At 34.9% G+C, this 21,198-nt stretch overlaps 1 protein-coding gene across 4 annotated transcripts in view; it reads right to left on the minus strand.

The window, feature by feature from the left end:
* Positions 1-21,198, minus strand: part of MTF2 (metal response element binding transcription factor 2) — a 73,884-nt gene that overhangs the window by 18,432 nt on the left and 34,254 nt on the right. For 2 of the 4 annotated variants that reach the window (XM_006061318.4, XR_003110108.3), the window contains exons 2-8: positions 8,521-8,719; positions 8,321-8,402; positions 4,429-4,524; positions 4,092-4,192; positions 3,555-3,703; positions 1,142-1,237; positions 126-194 (exon numbers count right to left, since the gene is read on the minus strand). In XM_006061318.4, coding sequence (XP_006061380.1) covers positions 126-194; positions 1,142-1,237; positions 3,555-3,703; positions 4,092-4,192; positions 4,429-4,524; positions 8,321-8,402; positions 8,521-8,719 — 792 coding nt within the window. Of the gene's footprint in view, positions 1-125; positions 195-1,141; positions 1,238-3,554; positions 3,704-4,091; positions 4,193-4,428; positions 4,525-8,316; positions 8,403-8,520; positions 8,720-21,198 lie in introns of those variants that run through there. The other 2 variants (XM_025288254.3, XM_006061320.3) reach the window with 2 other exon arrangements.

Below are 21,198 nucleotides of genomic sequence, written 5' to 3' on the forward strand. Positions count from 1 at the left end.
AAATAAAACCAGGCATAAAGAACAAATTTTTCTTTAAGCTAAGTAAATGTATATAGGAAAGTTTCATCCTGTAGATTTAAAACACAATTCTTCTTTTGCTCCTTAATAGAAAGGTCCATACTTACCATTGTAATGGTAGACGTTTGAGGTATTCTGGTCCAGAACTGCAGACAGAGCAAATAAATGTATAAAACCTAAAGAAAAAGAAAGTTGTAACTGAGCAAGCAAGAGTACATACAAATTATTTACCAATTAAAATTAATATTCAGCAAGTACATATCCTACAATTGACATAAGGACTGATACACAAAGCAAAATATAATCTGAATCATGACACTGTAAAGAATTCCTTCTCTAGTAATGACAAGTAATGAAACAGTTTGTATATGGGGGGGGCAGGATCAGTTTTTTTAACCATTAGAGACCTTCAGAATTCACATACAGATTTATATAAGTATAGCTTACTAATGACTTGCTTGTACTGAGAATTGTGATGGCTGCTCTCATATGTTATAGTCACTGTTACTTTTACATGTCCAAAACAATCTGGTAAAATAAGCCCAGAAGACAAGCTGACTTTGCTAAGGTCAGAAAAACAATAAACTGCATAAACTAGGATTTAAACCTAGGGGTTTTGATATTACATTTAGTGCTCTATCTATAACTTTTCTTCCTAGAGCCCTATTTCACATTCTCTTAATCAAAAAGGACATTAGGTCAGCCTTCTGACATTCTTTAGATCTAAGATATAAACTGTGCATCAAGGTTCTGTGGCCTTTTCCAATTGCCTGTCATGAGACCTATTTGATCTTCTTTTAAAAAGGTATCAATGAGAATAATAGAGAGTATTGTGGGGCAATAGGTACCAATATAATCACTGGTCAAATACTTTAAAAGCTTTCTGTAATAATATCCAAAAGCACAAAAATTACATTTTTTAAAAATTACATATAATTTAAGTATATTAAACAATATTTTCCCTCTAAGCTGAACCTTTTCCGAATCAAACTTAAAAAAAAAAAAAAAAAAAAAACCTTTAGAAATGTGAAAAGGCAAACAGACACACAACTTCTAAAAGCTAAAAAAAAAAAAAAAAAAAAACGATAAATGAGTCAGTAAAGCTCAAATGCCCTTCTCTCACCTGTCTCCAAATAGCATTGGCTTTTGAAGGCATTGCACACAAGCTTCATGAAACCACTGTTTACATTTGCAGCACTGTAGCATCTTTAAATACCAGCTATACAAAAAAATTTAAGATTAAAATTACTACCTTTCATGAGGTAAAGGTTAAAAAAAAACACAACAAAAGTGACGTGCAGAACATAGTTGTGATTATAGCATCATAGTTCTGATATTGTGTTAAATTTTTTCCTTCCCAAAAAGTTTATTAATATTGACTACATCATCCCTTCTCTTTTTATTCTTGAGAATTTATAAGCTCTTGAAAGCTATGTCTACTGTTTCTGGTTAACAAGAGTGTGTGTGTGCACACATGCATGCACACAACTAGTTACTCAGTAGTGTCTGAATCTTTGCAACCCCATGAACTGTAGCCTGCGAGGTTCCTCTGTCCATGGAAATTTTCCAGGCAAGAATACTGGAGTGGGTTACTATTTCCTACTCCAGGGGATCTTCCCAACCCCAGGATCAAACCCATGTCTCTGCGTCTCCTGCATTTGCAGGTGGATTCTTTGCCACTGGACCAGATGGGAAACATGGGTCCTAAATTAGTAAAGGATCTTTGACAAGTCTGTGATTTTTTTTTTCACATCCACAGTCTCAGAGGTCACCAATATGTAGAGCTATTTTGTCCTATACACCAAATGACCATAGGCAACTTTATTCCTCACTGTGTTTCCATTATTCTTGTTCGTTATAACGCAAAGGAGTATAGCAATTTAATAAATTTGATTAACATAATTAACAAACCTAATCTAAGATTCCACCAGTATAAAGGCTCTGTGACAGATTTTGTCCTCTTTCAGATAGCTGAACATACTAAAACTGAATCTTCAGCTGAAGGTAAGTCTCTTTTTAGTTAGTACATGGTTTTAATATATAAATATCCTTATTTGCCACCAAATTAATACCTTTTCTTCAAATTCTTTTGCTCATTAAGTGAGCCCCACCATTAATCTTAAGCCATACACATGCAAAGGCAAGACAACTACTAGTAAGGCAAAAAACTAATGAATACTATTTTCCAGGTACTCTGTTAGGTGTTAAAGTGTTAGCAATATCAAACATAGTTCATGTAGTCAAGGGATTAAAGAACAATGAATAATCTGCTTCATAAAATAATGTCTACAAACTTCCCTGGTGGCTCAGAGGGTAAAGCGTCTGCCTGAAATGCGGGAGATCTGGGTTTTATCCCTGGGTTGGGAAGATCCCCTGGAGAAGGAAATGGCAACCCACTCAGGTACTCTTGCCTGGGGTCGCAAAGAGTCAGACATGACTGAGCGGCTTCACTTTCACTTTCAAAACACTAGGTATAAATGATTAAAGGAAAAAGATCCATCTCTTTTCACTGTATCTCTTTTATAAATGATTTAAAGAAACCAGACATAATTTTTTCAAATCTGCAAAAGACCAAAAACTGAAAAATATTATAAAAATGTTAAACCACAAATAAAAATTCCATAAGATCAGAGACAAGGTAGAATGAAGAAATAAAAATAATTTATATGTTCACTTATTCATGTTTTCAGCACTGAACAACTTATATGTCCCTGCATCCTCTAGAGAGCACCTCTGTCGTAAGAAACGTGGAGTCCAATAAGATTTAAAAAACCAATAATTTTAATTTAAATAGAGTTAAATGTAAAGTTATTCATTAACATTTTTTACATGTAGCACAAATACATGATACACAATTTGGTTTAATATCAGTTTATATGAAAAAAAGAACTATAAGTTTTAGCCAACCACCAACAAACCCAGAATGAGCCAAAAGAATATGATGGGACATATTCAACCAAAGAGAGGTAACACAATCTTTCCTTGCAATAACAGAAGCATAATACCTAGAACTTTTAACAGCCTCATTATATTGTCAGACTATTCCTGGAAACACTGCATTTTGAAATCATGACACCGTATTTCAAGAGTAAACTTTCAAAAACCAAAGAGCAACAAAAACGGAGTTCATAAAGAATGTTTGATGTGAATGGAGATTTTAGCCTAGATGAGAGAACACTTGGTATGTCACTGAGAGAGTGGGAAATATGATTATTGGACTTCACTATTTTAAGAGCTACCTCTACAAAAAATAAGATGCATGGGTTTAGTTTCAAAGAGCAGAACTAGAACTAGTGATCAGAAATTAAAGGTAAATTTCTAAACATTCTTAGAACTGTTTGCTGGCTCGCTTATTCAGCAAACATTTAATGGTATATAAATAAAACTATGGCCTCTAATCCTCCCCAATATTCTTTACTGATACTTTCATGCATTTACAATTCACTATCACTCCAATACCATAATCAGTAACAAAAATAAAGTAGACAATATAAGCAATTAAAAATTAAGGGCATTAAATAACTGTATTTACTTACTCTCCAGGGCCTCCACAATAGCAGTAACATTGCTGGACATTGGTTTTATGACCTGCATCCCATTCAAGGTCTGCCACACTATAGGGTAACGTCTGCTTCATGACTTGCAATGCTTTGGCATTTGGTCCTTTCTTAAGCGCACCACCCCTCTATATTAGAGGGAAAAAGTTATTTAAAAGAGTGAAGGATAAAATTTTAAATATAATTCTCTAATTTTAAAATGCTTCTGAAACTTCCAAAGAAATTTTCATTCTCAATTTCTTACCATATCACAAACTGTTTGACCAATAATAATCTTTATTTTATTGTCTTTTCTTTCAAATTACTGCCCCAATTCCAAGACCACTATCAGAATAAAGTGCAAGAATAGTTGCAAGTCACTTAAGCATCATTAGTCAAACAATAAGCAGTACCTCTTTCTACCCAGCACTGACTGCTCATTTCATTCAGATAAACTTTCAACGTACACAATCATTACGTTGATAGCGCCTTACAAATTTCCATTTAGGGCATTAGCCCGAAACACTTAAAAGATACCTTTGTTGTTGTTGCAAAAACACACTGTCGACAGAGCCATTTTTCATCTGAATCAATCACACTGGAATCAATATGAGGTGTGTGACACAATTGATGATATCCTTAATATCAAAAAAAGCATAAAGCAAATTCTATTTTATTAATAAATACTGCAACACAATTTAAAGAAGGCATTTTAGTATTCTCTTTCCTACATTAATATATTTATAACTGATGACTAAACTTATGGTAAGAGCTTCAAATTACCAATGTAAAGAATTTTTAATCATTAATCATCAACAGGGGCATTAAGTATATAACAAACGTTTCCACAAGATTAAAACAAATCAATGCTTACCTTGGCCACACTTATCACATATAACCATTTCATTGGGAGCTTCTGAATACTCTTCTTGACATATTGTACAGACCATTTCCCCACTTCCAGTGGCTCCTGAAATATTTAAAATATACATAAAGAATTGTTCCATACAACAAAACTACTTTTTTGACTCAGAGAGCAGCCCATGCTGGCAACATCTGTTTCCTAGATCATAATGGCATTTTCTCAAGGCAAAGTACTACACACAAACACTCTCTCTGATCCCTACCTCTGTTCTCACCTTTAACTGAAGACACCTTACTGTCTGCCTTCACAATTTAATCTGCCTTTTGGCAAAGGGCATAATTTAAAATGCTCTCAGGCAGGATCCCTTACCATTCACTTCCAGTGTTTCCACCATCCTGGGAGGCGGGAAAAGCCAATGTTTTTGAACACTAGAACAACTCTCCAGAACACACACCTACCCATGTACATGTACTCACTCACCCTACACTGCCTAACATCATGAGACTAAAGAAAAGGGGCAAGGAAGATCCATCAATGACTCGTTACTCTCAAGTTCCAGAAAATTTATTTTTATTCACTAATTTACAAAAAGGAAAGGCTGAACACTAATTATCAGATCTCCAGCTTCTGAAATATGGAAACATGGTGTCAGTGTACCCTAAACAATACCACACTGCAACAAAAATGAGAGGTTCCACCATTAATTTTTAACCTGAATAAGTTATTTCTTCCTTAAACATTTATATTCTGAAAACAATTTTATTCCACAAAATTTAGAATTTCATCACTTTTAACACAATAATAATCTCAATTTAAATATACATAAAATACTAATACACATATACTTTATTCACATACAAGCAATAATAAAAATGTATAATTTTGTGCTATGAGCCAGCACTGTGTTAGGCTCTTGACAATATTATCTTAATTCTACAATTTATTAGATAAATATCCTATTTATAGAGAAGAACTAAGACTCAGAAAGATAAAGGAACTATAGTTCAAGGAGCCTTAATCAAGTATCAAGGGTAGAATTTAAACCCAGATACACCATACTTTCTCCACTGTGAGCTGTTTCTTTTCATTAATACTATATATAATGTTTTTTCCATCAAAAGAATTTTTCACACTGTAGGTTTCAAAGAGTGTAACTTTTTTGTTTTAATTCGGCTGCGGGATCTTGGTTGTGGGGTCTAGTGGATCGAACCCAGGATCCTTGCATTGCAAGCATGGACTTTTAACCATTGGACCACCAGGGAAGTCTCTCGAAAGTGTAATAGTTGTATGCTATTCTTTCCAGTAGAAATAACCAAATTTACTTTTTTATGACTATTCTTAGATATGCAGGTTACCAAATTTTTTGCTTGTTTTTTCCATTTTTCCATTTTTGTTTTGGCTCTTGTCCTCTCTCCTCTCCTCTCAGGCTCTGTTCACATAGCTGGATGTGGCTTCCCACAGTTTCTCAGTTTATAGCTCCAGTCAGGAGAGCAATCAGACTGCACCTAGAACCTCTCAGTCCAAATCTGCAACTTCCTGGAAAGGGAGCAATAGGCCCAGATTGCAATAGGTGCCTGATTTCTCATTATAAACATGTAGACTGGTGTGGGGGAAGGCAGTTCCTCAGAAAAGAGGGTGCTGATCCAAAAGACGTACGTGTTTACCTCAAGAAAACAATCTTGAGGAAGCAGAGAATTGCCTTTAGTTGTGATATCCAGTATGTCTGTTTTACCATCAAGTTTACAAAAACTTTCTGTGTAGCTTATTAGCCTTCTTAGTCTCCCTTACTCTAAGCCCAAATGACTATAAAGCCATTTCATCTTAGATGTGCCCAATTTTTTGTTGTTGTTAAAGCTACAGGAAACATTTTTCATCTGGATTTTTTACTTCTGAATTATTTCTTTTGAGTAAACTGCTACAAATGAATCTATTGTATAGATGAAAGCATGGAAAACATTTTTATGCATTTAATGCATTTTTATGCATTTATTGCAAATATCCAAAAGAGAAATGCAATATTGCTACCAGCAGTGTACAATTCACAGAAACCATAACAAATAGTTATTAAGATCAAAATCCTTTAAAAATTATTTAATGGTTTTAACATGGTATCTGTTGCAATGCATAATTCTTTGATTACTAATATGACCATACATTGCTTTTATTTATGTAAACTTTCTAAAAGAATCTTATTAGATGAGTGAAACTACTATAATTTATTAAGTCATTTTGATATATAACTACTATATCCAGGATTCTTACAGGAAGAAAACTATTAAAGCTACACTCCACACTGACATCTGCCATAATGCAATTTCCAGGTTCACTTACTCATTCTATAGCAATTCCAAGTTATATGTGTGCAACTTTCTAGGTGTTATAAAGAATTAAATGGCCCAAGAGCTATCTAAGAATAGTAAAAGGAGCCAACAAGGAAAAAACAATCACAGGCCACTGAACTGACATACTGAGTATGCCACATGTAGAACACAACCCCCTCACTTCCACAACAGCTTTCTACCTCTATGTACAGCTGGTTTTCTTCTTCCTTTATGGAAGGAAGGATGAGAGAGAAGGAAGAAAGAGAAAGACCTTTATATTTAACTCACAGGAACCTCAAAAAGGTGGAAAAGTTGAAAGGGACACATACTAATAGAAGGGGAACAGAATCAGTATTACATGTTTCAGTTCCACCAGAAGGATCCATATTTACAAACTAAGAAAAGGGGGATAATTCTGTATGCAGGCTAATAAGAGGTATTCAGTATCACTACTATCAGAGACGTTCTGTGCTCCTCCTATTCCTTTTCTCACTGACTCCTCAAGTTGAGATTCAAAACATCATTTAGTCCTTTAAATTGATCAGTCCTAAAAACTGGAAAAAAATTTCTCTAGAAAAACATTTTACTAAAGTTAACAGCTATTAAACTCTCCATCTAATTCCTAAGTACCATGTATAAAAATGGCAACTAGAACATTCCAATTCCATTACCAAAACTTTTTATTCTTTAAAAAAAATTAAGAGTGAAATCAAGAATATGAACACAGCAGTAACCTACCATAAAGTCGCACCTCAGATTCAAATTAAAAACCCAGTTGATAAATACTTGAAAGAATTTGTCTCCTTTCTACATAAGGAGATATAAAAATATCTTAAGTGCAGACCCATTAACAAATTACAAGGATACCAAAACTGGGGCTTTAGTTTGCAAAGTACTTGCACTTTTAATATTCATAATTTTTCATAAATATAGCACTTTCATGAAACAGATACCTGGGAAAATGCCTTTATTGAACAGATTTAAAGGGCATACAACAATTATAGTTTGCAATAAAAAGCATTACAAGAAACATACTTATAACCAAACCAAAGCATACCTGTATTCATTTCTACTTGTATCCAAATATAACCTAGTTTTGTTATCTAAATATAAAAACTCATAGCTAAGCAGTTATTTTAAACTATTCTTAAGGATGAGTATTTCTAGTATTCTAAGCTATTTAATATATCCTAATCCCCCAAAACATCTGGCAAATAGTATGCTCTCAATAAATATTACCTCTCTATATAACTTCTTTCTAATACAGACAAGTAACAGTTAAGGTGAAGCCCAAAGTATTACTCATATTAATGGCTAAAATTTTTCGTCAAAGTTCTTAGAAGGGCCCTACCAGCAATTTATACATGTGCATCTGTCCTCTAATCTACTCTTATCAACAGAGCAATTCTTGATCTTATCATCTATAACACAGATAACTCCTTGAAGACTGAATACCGCCCTGATTTTTTTTTTAAGTTATCCTATTACACTGTACTAAAGAGACTAACACCAGAAAATGACAAGCTGAAGAAAATAAAATTTTAGTGTAAATCATGTCCAGGGGAAATAGTAGCACCTGCCTGTTTGAATGTCCTTCCAGAGAACCCAGGATTTAGAACTGTCTTCAAATATGATGAAGCAGCTCTGTTTCAATATGTTTATCTGGAAAAGAGGAAAACTTACAGTGATTTCTTTTAAAATCAAAAACAATCTTAAATTTAAATCCAAGATTATTAAAAGTTTACTGTAAAAACAGCAAAAGATGTATAAAGTAACTTGCCTTTTTGATAGTTCCAAGATAAAACAAGCCATCTGACCATCTAGCTAGGACATCCTGACCCTCTTCAAATTTACATGCTGGCTTTTTGACTTTATGTCCATCCTGTAAAGACAGCTTGGTCAAGGATGTTGGGGTCTTTTGGTTTCGACGTAAAGGAGACCGCTTGTGGACCAGTGAATTACCTGCCCCTGTAGAGTCTCTGTTTAGGAAATAAATAATCACGTATAAGACTGATTTACTTATAAAGCTTATATTTTATACCAATCATGTATTTATCAAAATGTTTTATCCATTAAAAACCTTATAATTAGGGAAAATACTAACAAGTATCTCAAATCATAAAAACTCTCCAGAAACAAAGAAGCTTAAAACAAAATTATAGCAGTTGTCAATATTCATTCAGTGTCAACCCAAGGGAGGCCAGGATTCAGCAACCACTCCAAGGTAACACATTCAGGAAAGCTATAATCAAAATGACAGCTATAAGCTGAAGTGGGTAGGCCATGGTTATAAACAAAGGATGCCTTGAATCTCATATTTAGGTTTTTTTAAGTACGTATGTATTTATTTATTTGGCTGTGCCAGGTCTTAGTTGCAGCACACAGGATCTGGGATCTGTAGTTGCAGAATGCAAACTCCTAGTTGAGGCATGTGGAATTTAGCTCCTTGAACAGGAAGGGAACCCAGTTCCCTGTATTGGGAGTGCAGAGTCTTAGCCACTGGACCACCAGGGAAGTCCCTCATCTCTCTTTAGATAAAATAAAAGAAGTTGCATGACATAATTTCATAAGCACTTGATAAAAGAATAAGAATGATTATGTCCACTACTACATATACGATAAACAACAAGGACCTACTATGTAGCACAGGGAATGATATTTAATATCTTGAAAGAACCAATAATGGGCAAGAATTTTAAAAAGAATACATATATAGGGATTGCCCTGGCTGTCCAGGGGTTAAGACTCAGCGCTCCCAATTTAAGATGCACAGGTTTGATCCCTAGTCAGGGAACTAAGATCCCACATGCCGCCCAGCCAAAAGAAAGAAAGAAAAAAAAAAAAAAAGAATACATATATACACACATATCATATATATAACACATATATATGTATAACTGACGGAGAAGGCAATGGCAACCCACTCCAGTACTCTTGCCTGGGAAATCCCATGGACGGAGGAGCCTGGCAGGCTACAGTCCATGGGGTCGCCAAGAGTCGGACACAACTAAGCGACTTCACTTTCACTTTTCACCTTCATGCACTGGAGAAGGAAGTGGCAACCTACTCCACTATTCTTGCCTGGAGAATCCCAGGGACAGAGAAGCCTGGTGGGTTGCCATCTATGGTGCTGCACAGAGTCGGACATGGCTGATGCAACTTAGTAGCAGCAGCATGTATAACTGAATCACTTTGCTGTACACCTGAAACACTGTAAATCAACTATACTTCAACTGAAAAAAAGATTATGCCGCATGTAGTTAAAATACACTAACCAGTGATTCTGGGTAGTTGGGTATATTTAACTCATTGGAAGGGTAGTCATGACCTCCCTCCGGGGTATCACTACTGAATGAAGCCTTGTTCACTGATGGGAATGCATCACAGTCCCTCAAGTATACTGACTTCTAGAAGTTTAAAAAAATACTGAGAGCCACCAATTTTTACAAAATCATATTCAACTGAGAAGCCAATTGTAAGATCACTTACATTTTTTAAGCATAAGACCCCAAAATTATATACTCCAAAATTACATTGTGACATATATCAATTACTGCATAAACAGCACAGCACACCACCATCAGCCTTCATAAAGATAACCAAGCAATATTTGTTTGGTCTCATCCTCCCAATTTAGACTTTTAACTAATTAAATGTACAATAATATGTAAAACTAGGTAGGTGATCATTCTAAAACAGTATAAAAGTTAGGTAAAAATGAAGTAAGTAGGGAAGAAAAAAAAGTTTCCAATTGGGAATACCTATTTTCAATACCTAAGGATACACAAATTCTGGGAAATTCTGCCACAAACCACAACATGAATAAACCCTGAAAACATTACAATGAAGTAAAATCAGACAGACAAAAAAGACAAATAATGTATAATTACACTCACATGAGGTAATTAGAGGAGTCAAACTGATAGAAACAGAGACTAGAATGGTTAAGTTCCAGGGGTGTGGAGGAGGGAGGTGTGAGAAGTTAGTATTTGTATACCAGTGGCTGATTCATGTTGATGTATGATGGAAACCAACACAATATTGTAAAACAATTATCCTCCAATAAAAATTTTAAAAACTAAGTAAAGGGCACAGAGTTTCAAAGATACACTACATTCTAAATATATCCAAAGGAATAGTGACTGATATTCCACATTTGCTAAAAAAACATTAATCTATATAACCAAGAAGCTAAACAAACTCCAAGCAGTATAAATTCAAAGAGATCTACATCTAGACAAAACACAGTAAAAATGTTGAAACCCAAAGAAAATCCTGAAAGCAGGAAGAAAAATAATTCTTCACATACAAAGAAACCCCAGTAAAGCCAACTTCTCTTCAGAAACAATGAAGGCCAGAAGGCAGTGAAATAGCATATTCAAAGAACTGAAAGGGAGGGAAAAAACTGTCAATCAAGAATTTTATATACAGCAAAACTGTGCTTTCATAAATGAAGGTGAAAAAGATACTTCTAGATAAACAAAAACTAAGACAATTTGTTGCTAGCAGAGTTACAAGTAATAAAAAAAGTTCATAAGTAAACCAAGGTAGAAATTCAAACATGCACATATGTGTACACACACACACACACAATAAAAAACAAAGAACACTAAGAAAGGTAATTAAGTAATCATAAAAGGGAGTATAAATGCCTATTTATTCTAAAGCAAACATATGGAACAATATGTACATAATTGTATTGTTAGAGCTATGACATACAAGAATGTAATATATTTGGCAATAACTGCACAAAAGGTGGTGGGAACAAAACTGTATTTAAGTAATGATACCATACAGTAGCTCCAATCCAAAAGGACAAAGCAAGAAAATAAAAAATGGTAAGTAAATATAAATGAAAAGAATGTCAAGAAAGTATCTACCATATAACCAAGCAAGTCACTGTTTTAAGTAAAAACTGATGTTTCATGTAAAAGCTACTAGTTCAACCAGCAATTCAAACAATGGCATAAATATCTTACATGGATTTCCTATTCTGTCACGCATAATATTAAAAACCTAAACTCAAGATTAAGATTAAATGAAAATGATGTTTCATCAAGAATGTTCCCTGGTAGTACAGTGGTTAAAATCGGCCCACCAAAGCAGGGGACAGAGGTTCGATCCCTGGTCCAGGAAGACTCCACGTGCCTTGGGGCAACTAATCCCATTTGCCACAACTACTGAACCCATTAAGCCCTAGAGTACATGCTTAACAAGAGAAGCCACCACAATGAGAAGCTTGTACATGACAACCATAGTAGCCTCCACTCACAGCAACTAGAGAAAGCCCACACAGCCACGAAGACCTAGCACACCCAAAAATAAGTAAAAATTAAAAAAAAAAATGTTCTTAAGTGCAATAGGGTTTTCTGTGCATGTGTCGTGTTTTTGTTTAACTGTAAGTGCTCAAAAATAAGTAATACTAGCATACACTGGTGCCTTGTTTCATGCTAAGGCATACACTAGCCTGACCAAATACTAGTTTCACACAATCATACAAACGTCAATACAGTGGGAAAAGCAAGTAACATATTAGTATTATCACGAAAACAGTTAAGACTTTGCAGACCATCTGAAAAGACCCATGGATCACATTTTAAGAGTCATGCTCTAAAAATATATATCACCATATACTGTTGCCAGGTCAGCATAAGCTGAAGAAAAAGCTCTTCAATACTATAATTAGATGATTTACAAGACTTAAAAACCTGACAACATGAGTGATAGAAGTAAAAATGGAAAATGAGTCACTATAACAAATTTTATCAGCAGGAAAGCTCCATGTCAGGCTGAGCATTTTCTCTCTCCAGACAGTGAAACAAAATCTTCAAATCACAGTATGAAAATGACTCTATTAGCAAGCAACTTTCTAGAAAGCTATAAATTCAATGGTCACAGAGAGACTTTGCTTCCCTTAAAGAAACTAAAGCCTGATCAACATAATTAATTATGTGTGAGAAATAACCTCATCAGAATGCCAGGGTGACTACAAGGACCTAGAATCTTCCAATTCTAGAGTGGAATATGTACAAAATCGCAACTGCAAACATTCCCAGATAGTTTCATATGCTCTGCCCCTGCTTCAACAAATTCTCTCCCTTTTTAACCTTTGATGGCAAGGTCTGTCCCCATCTTACTCTCCACTATATTACTCCTACTACACAATAAGCCCTTAGATCATAAGTAATAAACCATTAAATTTTTTTTCCCACTCCTAGTGTTTCCACCTTGATTCTACTAATATTTCTAGCACATCGTATATTAACAATCCTTAATCCAGTAACAGTTGCCCTTGATTCCTTATGCCTCACTTCCACTATAACCTTTTTCCCTTCCATTCACAGCCAACTCCTGGGGAAAAGTGACTTGAGTGACTACTGTGTGCTCAACCATACATCAACCTGCACATTTATTCACAGATCACTTTTTAAGCCCATATCATGAGCCATTTACTGTGCCAGGGGAAGAGTGATAATACTCAGAACAATATTATGGAGACATTTTTACAGATAATGATTTTACAGATCCCTTTTTCACTATGAAAAATCTATAACTCTAAGAAGACAGATTAAATAACTTGACCAAAGTTACAGAATTATAGACCAGAGTCAGCATTCAATCAATCTTTCTACTGGCACTTTCCCAGTAGCATTCAACTACTCTTAATAACTTGTAAGGATAGTGGTGGGAAAACAGAAAAACTAAAATTCCCTTGATTCCTTCCTTCCCCTCCCACCACTTTCTCTTATTTCTTTCCTCCCATTCACAGCCAAACTTTTGGGAGAAAGTTATACACATTTAACTGCCTCTGCTCTTACAGTCGTCTCCCCATTTAGTCTGAAATTAACTGCAACACACACCACCACTCTCCCACCCAAACATTCTACCAAAACCAGGGAATGTGTGTTACTCTTCTGACAGCTGTAGCCTCACTGCTCTATTATCGAGTATGGTACATAAAGCTCAGGAAGGTTATATGGACTTTATAAAGTTCAAATTCAATTCTTAAAAAAGCTATATAAAGTAACTTTTTTTTTTCTAAAAATATATCTATGCCAAAATAATCTCAGTTTTGCTCTAAGAATAAGAATAGACTCTAATTTACCTTCTAAGGAAAATGCACACCAATATTTTATCAATACAAACACACAGAACATAAATCATGTATTATCTGAAACTACTTTAATAAAGATATTTTGTAAAAGTATTATCCTACCTTAAAATTCTTCTTCCCAAAGAACTTTTAGAGAAAATAAAGTAAGAAAGGGTAAATGACCCATAACACTGAACACAACTCAAACCTAACTAGGATAAACAATGTACATCTTCCCTTTTCCCCTATTACTGTCACTGATTACTTCCCTCCTGTCCAGAATGTATCCATTATTAGAAGTTAAACATTTTTCTAATTTTAGAATGTATTACTTCCTTTCTGATTACAAAGGTAAACACAGAGCTGGTTAAGTAAATAATATAAAAATACACACTCAAAAATAAAATTCCCTTCACTGATCACCTGAAACTATTGCAACACTGTTAACTGGCTATACCCCAATACAAAATGCTTTTTGTATTAAAAAATAAATATAAAATCAAAAAAATAAAAATAAAAACTTCCCATCCTACTTCCTCCCACAAAAGAAAACTATTCATCTCATTTTTCTTATGTATATAATCTACATGTAAATATAATTTACATACATATAACAAAAATTAGAATATTGCATACACTGCCCTATAATTTTTCTCACATAACACTGTATCTTAAGTGAATGTAATGTCCAACTGTATAAATATAAAAGCATGTAAGATAATCTTTCCAACAGCTGCTAAGCTCCTTTCCAACTACCACACAACTGAGGAACATTTAGGATTTTCCAATGTTTTGTATTACTATTACAGGCAATAATACAAAGTTCATCCCTTTATACTTTAATTTTAAAGCATTCCAAATACTATATAGCATAAATTCAAAAAGAACTGCTGTATCAAAAATATGCATTTTCCCCCTTTTATTGTAGAACATTATAAATACATGCAAAAAGAAGAGATTAAGAAGTGGCAAGAATACACAGAAGAACTATACAAAAAAGTCTCAACGACCCAGATAACCATGACGGTGTGATCACTCACATACAACCAGACATCCTGAAGTGTGAAGTCAAATGGGCCTTAGGAAGCATCACTAGAACAAAGCTAGAGGAGGTGATAAAATTTCAGCTGAGCTATTTAAAATCCTAAAGACAATGCTGTTAAAGCGTTGTACTCACTATGTCAGCAAATGTGGAAAATCGCAGTGGCCACAGGGCTGGAGAAGGTCAGTTTTCATTCCAATCCCAAAAAAGGGCAATGCCAAAGAGTTTTCAAACTACTATACAATTGTGCTCATATCACATTCTAGAAAGTTAATACTTGAAAATCCTTCAAGATAGGCTTCAGCAGTATGTGAAACTGAGAACTTCCAGATGTAAAAGCTGTGTTTCAAAGCTGCAGAGGAGCCAGAGATCAAATTGCCAACATCCGCTGGATCATGAAAAAGCAAGGGAGTTCCAGAAAAACATCTACTTCTGTTCCATTGACTATGCTAAAGCCTTTGTGTGGATCATAACTGTAGAAAATTCTTAAGAGACAGGAGTATCAGACCACTTTACCTGTCTCCTGAGAAACCTGTATACAAGTCAAGAGGCAACAGTTAAGAAATGGACATGGGGCAACAGGAACATATATATCAATAATTAGTTTAAATGTAAATGGATAAAATGCTCCAACCAAAAGACACAGACGGGCTGAATGGATACAAAAACCCACTTCAGACCTAAAGACACATATAGACTGAAAGTGAGAGGATGGAAAAACATATTCCATGCAAATGAGAAGCAAAAGAAAGCTGGAGTAGCAATCCTCATATCAGCCAAAATAGACCTTAAAATAAAGAATATTACAAGAGATAAGAAAGGACACTACATAATGATCAAAGGATCAATCCAAGAGGAAGACAGAACAATTGTAAATATCTATGCACCCAACATAGGAGCACCTCAATACATAAACACTAACACACATAAAAGGAGAAACTGACAGTAATACAATAATAGTAGGAGACTTTAACACCCCATTCACACCAATGGACAGATCATCAAAACAGAAAATTAGTAAGGAAACACAAGTCTTAAATGATACATTAGATGACATGGATCTCATTATCTTTAGGACATTCCATCCAAATGCAGAAGAATACACCTTCTTCTCAAGTGCACATGGAACATTCTCTAGGATACACTACATCTTGGGTCACAACTCAAACCTCAGTAAATTTAAGAAAACTGAAATCGCATGAAGCGTCTTCTCTGACCACAAAGGTATGAGACTATATATCAATTACAAGAAGAAAACTAAGAAACACAAACTCATGGAGATTAAACAACATGTTTCTAAATAACCAACAGATTACTGAAGAAATAAAAAAATTTCTAGAAACAAATGACAATGAAAACAGGACAACTCAAAACCTATGGGATGCAGCAAAAGCAGTCCTAAGAGGGAAGTTTATACCAATTCAATTCTACCTCAAGAAACAAGAAAAACATTGAATAGACAATCGAATAACTTTACACCTAAAACTGGGAAAAGAAGAAGAACAACAACAACAAAAACACCAAACCAAAATTAACAGAAGGAAAGAATCATAAAGATCCAAGCAGAAATAAATGAAAAAGAAATGAAAGAAACACTAGTAAAGATTAATAAAACTAAAAACTGGTACTTTGAAAAGATAAACAAAATTGACAAACCCTTAGCAAGACTCATCTAGAAAAAAAAAAAAAGAGAAGAATCAAATCAACAAAACTAGAAATGAAAAAGGAGAGGTTACAACAGACAATGCAGAAATACAAAGGATTATAAGAGACTATTATGAACAACTATATGGCAATAAAATGGATAACCTGGAAGAAATGGACAGATTCTTAGAAAAGTTCAATCTTCCAAGACTGAACCAGGAAGAAACAGAAATTATGAACAACCCAATTACAAGCACTGATATTGAAGCTGTGATCAAAAATCTCCCCAAAAACAAAAGCCCAGGACCAGATGGCTTCACAGGAGAATTCTATCAAACATTTAGAAAAGAGCTAATGCCTATCCTTCTAAAACTCTTTCAAAATACTGCAGAGGAAGAACACTTTAGAACTCATTCTACAAGGCCACCATCACCCTGATACCAAAACCAGACCAAGACAACGCAAAAAAAGAAAACTACAGGCCAATATCACTGATGAACATAGATGCAAAAATCCTCAACAAAATTTTAGCAAACAGAATTCAGCAACACATCAGAAAGCTCATACACCATGACTGTTGGGTTTATTGCAGGAATGCAAGGATTCTTCAATATATACAAATCAATCAATGTGATATACCATATTAACAAACTGAAAGATAAAAATTATATGATCATCTCAACAGATGCAGAAAAAGCCTTTGACAAAATCCAGCACCCATTTACGATTAAAACTCTTCAAAAAAATGGGCAGAGAAGTAACCAACCTCAACATAGTAAAGGCCATATATGATGAGCCTACAGCAAACATTATTCTCAGTGATGAAAAACTGAAAGCATTCCCCCTAAGATCAGGAACAACACTTTCACCAGTATTATTCAACATAGTTCTGGAAAGTCCTAGCTACAGCAATCAGAGAAGAAAAAGAAATAAAAGGAATCCAGATCAGAAAAGAAGAAGTAAAGCTCTCACTGTTTGCAGATGACATGATACTGTACATAGAAAACCCTAAACATTGTATCAGAAAATTACTAGGGCTAATCAGTGAATTTAGCAAAGTAGCCGGATACAAAATCAATACACAGAAATCATTTGCATTTCTATATACTACCAATGAAAAATCAGAAGAAGAAATTAAGGAATCAATCCCATTCACCATTGCAACAGAAAGAATAAAATATCTAGGAATAAACTTACCTAAGGAGACAAAAGAACTATACATAGAAAATTATAAGACTGATGAAAGAAATCAAAGAATGACATAAACAGATGGACAGATATTCCATGTTCCTGGGTAGGAAGAATCGGTATTATGAAAATGACTATACTACCAAATGCAATCTACAGATTCAATGTGATCCCTATCAAATTACCAATGGCATTTTTCACAGAACTAGAACAATGAAATTTCACAATTCATATGGAAACACAAAAGACCCCGAATAGCCAAAGCAGTCTTGAGAAAGAAGAATGGAACTGGAGGAATCAAGCTTCCTGACTTCAGGTTATACTACAAAGCTACAGTCATCAAGACAATATGGTACTGGCACAAAAACAGAAATAGAGACCAACGAAACAAGATAGAAAGCCCAGAAATAAACCCATACACCCACAGGTACCTTATTTTTGATGAAGGAGGTAAGAATATACAATGGGGCAAAGACAGCCTCTCAAAGAATGGTGCTGGGTAAACTGGACAGCTACATGTAAAAGAATGAAATTAGAACACTTCTTAACACTATACACAAAGATAAACTCAAAATGGATTAAAGACCTACTAGGTAAGACCAGAAACTATTAAACTCTTAGAGGAAAACATAAGCAGAACACTGGGTGACATAAATCAAAGCAAGATCTCTATGACCTACATCCTATAGTAACAGAAATAAAAACAAAAGTAAACAAGTGGGACCTGATTAAACTTAAAAAGCTTTTGCATAGCAAAGAAAACTATAAGCAAGCTGAAAAGACAACCTTCATAATGGGAGAAAATAATAGCAAATGAAACAACTTACAAAGGTTTAATTTCCAAAATATACAAGCAGCTCATACAACTCAGTAACAGAAAAACAAACAACCCAATCAAAAAGTGGGAAAAAGACCTAAACAGACATTTCACCAAAGAAGAAATACAGATAGCTAACAAACACATGAAAAGATGCTCAACATCACTCATTATTAGAGAAATGCAAATCAAAACCACAATGAGATATCACCTCACACAGGTCAGAATGGCCATCATCAAAAGTCTACAAACAATAAATGCTGGAGAGGGTGTGGAGAAAAGGGAACGCTCTTGCACGGTTGAGGGGAATATAAACTGATACAGCCACTATGGAAGATGGTATGGAGAGTCATTAAAAAACTAGGAATAAAACTACCATATGACCCAGCAATCCCACTCCTAGGCATATACCCTGAGGAAACCAAAATTGAAAAAGACACATGTATCCCATTGTTCATTGCAGCACTATTTACAATAGCTAGAACATGGAAGCAACCTAGATGTCCATCAACAGATAAATGGAAAAAGAAGTTGTGGTACATATACACAATGGAATATTACTCAGCCATAAAAAGGAACACTTCTGAGTCAGTTCTAATGAGGTGGATGAACCTAGAAATCTATTATACAGAGTGAAGTGAGTCAGAAAGAGGAAGATAAATATCGTATTCAACGCATGTATACAGAATCTAGAAAAATGGTACTGAGAAACTTATTTACAGGGCAGCAATGGAGAAACAGACATAGAGAATAGACTTATGGACACGGGGAGAGGGGACAAGAGGGTGAGATGTATGGAAAGAGTAACATGGAAACTTACATTACCATATGTAAAATCGATAGCCAATGGGAATTTGCTGTATGACTCAAGAAACTCAAACAGGGGCTCTGTATCAACCTAGAGGGATGGGATGGGGAGGGAGGTCCAAAAGAGTAGGGATATACATATACCTATGGCTGATTCATGTTGAGGTTTGACAGAAAACAACAAAATTCTATAAAGCAATAATCCTTCCATTAAAAATAAATAAATAAAAATAAAAGAAATGCACATGGAACAACAGACTGGTTCCAAATTGGGGAAGGAGTACAACAAGGCTCTATTTTGTCACTCTGCTTATTTAGCTTATATGCAGTGTACCTCATACAAAATGCCAGGCTGGATGAATCACAAGCTGGAATAAAGACTGCCAGGAGAAATAACAACCTCAGATATGCAGATGATACCACTCTAATGGCATAAAGTGAAGAGAGACTAAAGAACCTCTTGATGAGGGTGAAAGAGGAGACTGAAAAAGCTGACTTGAAATTCAACATTCTAAAAACTAAGATCATGGCATCCAGTCCCATCACTTCATGGCAAATAGAAACAGAAAAAGTGAAACAGTGACAGATTCTATTATCTTGGGCTCCAAAATCATTGCGGACGATGACTGCAGCCATGAAATCAAGACGCTTGCTCCTTGGAAGGAAAGCTATAACAAACCTAGAAAGCACATTAAAAAGCAGAGACATCATTTTGCTGACAAAGGTCCATCTAGTCAAAGTTATGGCTTTTCCAGTAGTCATGCACGGATATAAGAGTTGGACCATAAAGAAGGCTGAGCGCCAAAGAATTGATGCTTTTGAACTGTGGTGCTGGAAAAGACTCTTGGAAAGTCCCTTGGACTGCAAGAAGAGCAAACCAGTCAATCCTAAAGAATATCAACCCTGAATATTCACTGAAAGGACTGATGCTGAAGCTCCAATACTTTGGCCCCTAAGCAAAGAGCCAACTCATTAGAAAAGATGTTAACGCTGGGAAAGACTGAGGGCAGGAAGAGAAGGGGGTAACAGATGTTGAGATGGTTAGGTAGTAATATTGGCTCAATGGACATGAATTTGAGCAAACTCCGGGAGATAGTGGAGAAAAGGGGAGCCTGGCATGCTGCAGTCATGGGGTCACAAAGAGTTGGACATACTCTTTGAACAACAATAAACAAAACAAGCACAATGAACCATCAGATATTCACCATCCAGTTTCAATTATCATCTTGTGATGGGTGTTTCATTTAAACATTTTGCCCAAAACCGCATTATGTATATATTTTAATGTAATACTTATTTTGTCAAATGAATCTCCAAAATGGTACCAATCAACACTCTGACCAGCTGAGAGAAATTACTTGATGGCCCACACCTTCTCCGAAAAGGAGTATCATCCTTTTGCTATTTGACAACACACATACACATACAAGCTTAAGTTTCTATTTACATTTCTATTACTGAGAAGCTTTTTTTTTCCCCATAAATTTGTTAACAATTTGTGTTTTCTTGAAACTCCAGCTGATGTTCTCAGCCTGTTTTTAAAGCTGAAATGTTAATCCTTCCCAAAATGATTTTCAAGAGCACCTTATATATTTTGAATACTTTGCTATTATATAGTTGGAAATATTTTCCCAAGTTCATATCATGTAAAAGTGCCTTGATAAATACTTTTTGATCAGGAAGTATTACTTCTGGATGCTCAGTTGACCCTGGTCAATAGCTACAAAGCTGTAGCTTTGCTCATCTTGCATCAATGCTAGGCTGCCTCTCATATTTAAGTTAAATTTACACAGAAAACCAAAATAAATAGAAGAGGCTGGTCCATCTACCCTTTCTTTAAGCTCTGTAGTCCCTATCTTTGCTCCTG

The sequence above is a fragment of the Bubalus bubalis genome, chromosome 6 (genome assembly GCF_019923935.1).
Source record: "Bubalus bubalis isolate 160015118507 breed Murrah chromosome 6, NDDB_SH_1, whole genome shotgun sequence".
In the NCBI taxonomy this organism is placed as follows: Eukaryota; Metazoa; Chordata; class Mammalia; order Artiodactyla; family Bovidae; genus Bubalus; species Bubalus bubalis.